Source organism: Mesoplodon densirostris, chromosome 7 (genome assembly GCF_025265405.1).
Source record: "Mesoplodon densirostris isolate mMesDen1 chromosome 7, mMesDen1 primary haplotype, whole genome shotgun sequence".
Taxonomy (NCBI): Eukaryota; Metazoa; Chordata; class Mammalia; order Artiodactyla; family Ziphiidae; genus Mesoplodon; species Mesoplodon densirostris.
In genome coordinates, this window is record NC_082667.1 from 116,430,247 (window position 1) to 116,434,405 (window position 4,159).

Here is a 4,159-nt window from a genome sequence, read left to right on the forward strand (position 1 = left end):
GAAAACAGAGTTGTGAAGGAGAAGTAATCAGCGTATTTTACTCCTTAGATGTGCAAAGCATTTACATCCTCATAATCATGTAAACACTGAATATTAATGGAACTTTCAAAATTAACTGTAATGGGAAGATGAAGACATTAGGAAGTATATTTGCGGTGGTAGAAGGTGAAAATTGGCTAGATTTAGTTTCCCAGACTTAAAGTCAATTGACAAGACATAATAGTGAAAAATCAAGAAACAGCCACATGTTATTTAGAAATATAAAGACCAAAACAAAAAAAGAAAAAATAGAAAGACCTGTTAATAGCAGCATGAATAAAAATAAATAAGATTGACTTCTTGCCCTCTAGGAGTTTACAGTTTAAATGAAGGTACCCATGTAAACTCACTGTATATAAATGGGAGAAGATAAATGCAGAAGATGCTTCAGCAACACACAGAGAAGGCACTTTAGGTTCCGGGAGTAGAGGCAGGAGAAGAGGTCAGAATAGATGTTCTATCAGAAATGATGACAGAACAAGTCTCGGAGAATGAGTAAGTGGTATCCAAGTGAGAACAAGGGTGAAGGCATTTCAGGCAGATGAAATGACATGAAGCCAAGAAATCATCAAAATGCATGAGAAGTACTACTAGAGAGTAAAATTCAAGAAGTAGACACGTGGGAGAAAAGGCTGTGGACACCAAATTTGGGGAGCAGACCCTAGAAGGCTCTGAGGAATTGGCACCTGTGTTGAGAGAGAAGCTAAACAAGGGAATACAGCATTTTCACAAGTAATTCCATATAAAATGTGTGAAGAATAGATTTCCAGAGAAGATAGATGTAGCAGGCAAAATTCTGAAACATGACCCACCCCCCAATGTCTTTTCCTCTTGTATAATCCCCTCTTATTTGAATGTGGAAGGAACCATATATGTAACGATATATCACTTTAGGGATTATGCATGTTATATGGTACAGTTGACCTTAAATTAGGGAGGTTATCAGGGCAGGCCTAATGTAATCACATGAGCATATTAAAACCAGAGAGTTTTTCTCAAGCTAGTGGCAGAAGGGGAAGTCGGAGAGATTGAAAGCACAGCAAGCGTTCTCCATTTACCGCCAGGTTGAAGACAAGAGGGCCACATGATGAGGAATGCAGGCAACCTCTAGAAGCTGAGAATGACCCCCAGCTGACAGCCAGCAAGGGAATGGAGCTCTCAGTTCTACAACTACAGGAACTGAGTTCTTCCAACAACCTGAATGAGTTTGGAAAGAGATTCTTCCCCCAGAGCCTCCAGAAGGGAATGCAGCCCTGCCCACACCCTGCTTTCGGCCTGGGCAGAGAATCCAGCCATGTCATTCCATACCAGACTTCTAATTTACAGAACTATGACTAATAAGTGGGTGTTCTTTTAAGCCACTAAGTTTATGATAATTTATTACACATCAATACATTCTTAATGTGAACTGATAGTTGGAGAAGAACATTGAGTCCCAAATGTCTACCAATATCAACTTACTAACAAAAGATGTAAACACAGGCTCAGTAATTTCTTCCCTAAGGAGCCTGATCAAACTGTGATCCTAAATGAGGCTCATTTTCCAAGCTTCCAAACAAGTTGCTGAGATCCACAGAGAATAAGATGGGTTCACACTATTAGCCCGCTGATGGTTTGGAGACATAAAGCTGATGCATTTGCCTTGCCCTGAAGACATATGCGAATCTACAGACAGAAGGGATGTTGCCTCCTCCTTTGTCAAAACCTCTGTTTCCTTCCGGTCAGTGAAGGGAAAAGAGCACATAAGGCCTGGTAGTAGTGAAGTCTCCAGGTCGAAGGAAGTAGGGGGGCGAGTCTTCTCTGTCCTGATGTTTTCATTCCCACCGCTACAGCAGTGGAGAGATATGGGAGGCCACCTGCCCTTCTTAAACAATCCATTGTGATTTTGAGGTAAGATTGGATAAAGGGAATGGGTGGGAGGGATGCAGGATCGTAGGGGACACTGTCAGTACTTTTGCTAAGCCTGGTGCTGAGTTTCTGAAAGGTAGGAGGAAGAGAATAGGTTGAACAGTGGGCAGAGTGGGGATCACAGTGACCTCACTGTCCCAAGCTTCAGGAATTTCCATAGGAAGGAGTCCCGGGTACCACTCTGGACTCCTTTGCTCTCTTGCTATATGGCCTTGGCCAGCCTACTCATCTCTTCAAGATATTGTTTCCTTATCTCTCAGATGTGGACATCACTTTGGACCCCTGCTGAAAGACTTTATCCTGGATCGTGTCAGCCCAAGGGAGGTGAGGAGTTGCAGCTGAGATTTGAAAACATGGAAGGAAAGGACAGATGAGAGAAGAAAGTTGAAAGATACGGAGTTGTCACTCTGGCTCTTCTAGAGTGCTGTCCCAGCAGTCACACTTGAGCCCCCATGGAACAAGTCCTCAGTCTAGAAAGGAAGGATTTCAGTCTCTTCTTGCTGTGACATTGTTTTCTCATTTCCTCTCAGATCACACCCCTGCCGATAATGTCTGTGGAAAATGACTCAGTTCATCCTGGTAGGACTTACAGACAAAGTCAACTCCACATACCCCTCTTCTTCCTCTTCTTATTGAACTGTATGGTCACTGTGGTAGGGAATTTGAGCTTAATTAATCAGATATGCCTGAACTTTCATCTTCACACTCCCATGTATTTTTTGGTCTTCAACCTATCCTTCATAGATCTCTGCCACTCCTTGGTCATTACGCCTAAACTGCTGATGAGCTTTGTGTCAGAGAACATCATCTCCTTTGCAGGATGCATGACTCTGCTGGGTTTTTCTTTTCTGTTTCTTTGTCCATTCTGAATGCTATGTGTTGACAGCTATGGCCTATGATCGCTATGTGTCCATCTGTAAGCCCCTTTTGTACACAGTCACCATGTCCCCTCAGGTCTCTTCTTTGCTGATGTTTGGCTCATATGTAATGGCGTTTGCCGGTGCCATGGCCCACACAGGGCACATGGTCAGATTATCCTTTTGTGATTCCAGCATCATCAACCATTACATGTGTAACATCTTCTCCCTCCTCCAGCTGTCCTGCAGCAGCACTGATGCCAGTGAGCTGGTGGATTCCGTTATTGTGAGCACAGTTGTAATAATATGTAGCTTCATTATTTTTGTTTCTTCTGCTTTGATCCTCTCCAGTATCCTCCACATCTCATCAGCTCAGGGCTGGTCCAAAGCCCTCAGTACTTGTGACTCCCACATAATAACTGTTTGCCCTCTTCTATGGTTCTGGGTTGTTTACACATCTCAAGACCTTTTCTGATGGTTCTGTGGGCCAGGGGAAGTTCTTCTCAGTATTTTATACCAATATAGTCCCAATGTTGAACCCCCTCATCTATAGTCTAAGGAATAAGGATGTCAAACTTGCTCTGAAGAAAACCCTAAAGAGAGTTGCGAACTAAGCAGAACCAATATTGCTGGGTTGTTGGGTGTGTGTGTGTGTGTGTGTGTGTGTGAATGTGTTTTCCCATAATTTTCTTCAGAACAAGGTTTTTGCCTTAGATCCTTTTTTCTGTCTAATCTTGCCATTTAAACATGCAAATATTATTGAGTCTCATGATTGTTCTCAGTTTCATGCTTACTCACTGAATGAGCTTTATTCTTAACAGTGGGCTCCAGAGTCTCAGCTTGATTCCTACTCCTTTTCACACCACCTCCCACTTTGCCTCTTTCCATGTACTTTTCATACATCAGCATGAATGTGGTCTGATGCGGCCACCCACTTTGTTTTCCCTAAAAACAATGTTAATGTAGCCCTTTCTGTTTTTTAACCATTTGAGGAGTTCCTTCTGTGTAAGTTATACATTTTGTAGAATTTCAGTGCTCTTTTAGTCATGGTTTCTATAGTACTGCATTTCCAAACTCAGCAAAACTTCAATAGTATCTATGAGATATTTATGCTTACTTAACAGGGATCACAAGTATTAGCTTATAAGTATGGAGTGTGTTAATACCAATTAGGAACTGAGAGAAATGAATCTAATTACTTTAAATCAATTCAGTGTGACTCGTTGTAATAGCATCAGGGGTATGATATATATGTATATATACATGTATCAGGTATGTATATAATATGTAATGTACATGTACATAATTTTGTTTACGTCTCTGCCTAATCAAATAGAATTTGACCACCTAGTGTT

At 41.7% G+C, this 4,159-nt stretch overlaps 1 protein-coding gene across 1 annotated transcript; it reads left to right on the top strand.

The window, feature by feature from the left end:
- The first annotated feature begins 2,508 nt into the window (after positions 1 to 2,508).
- LOC132493425 (olfactory receptor 143-like) lies at positions 2,509 to 3,418 on the top strand. Its single transcript, XM_060103938.1, is given in 4 exon segments — positions 2,509 to 2,542; positions 2,545 to 2,783; positions 2,785 to 3,228; positions 3,230 to 3,418. Coding segments are annotated over 4 exon segments (906 nt in total).
- Positions 3,419 to 4,159: the final 741 nt, after the last annotated feature.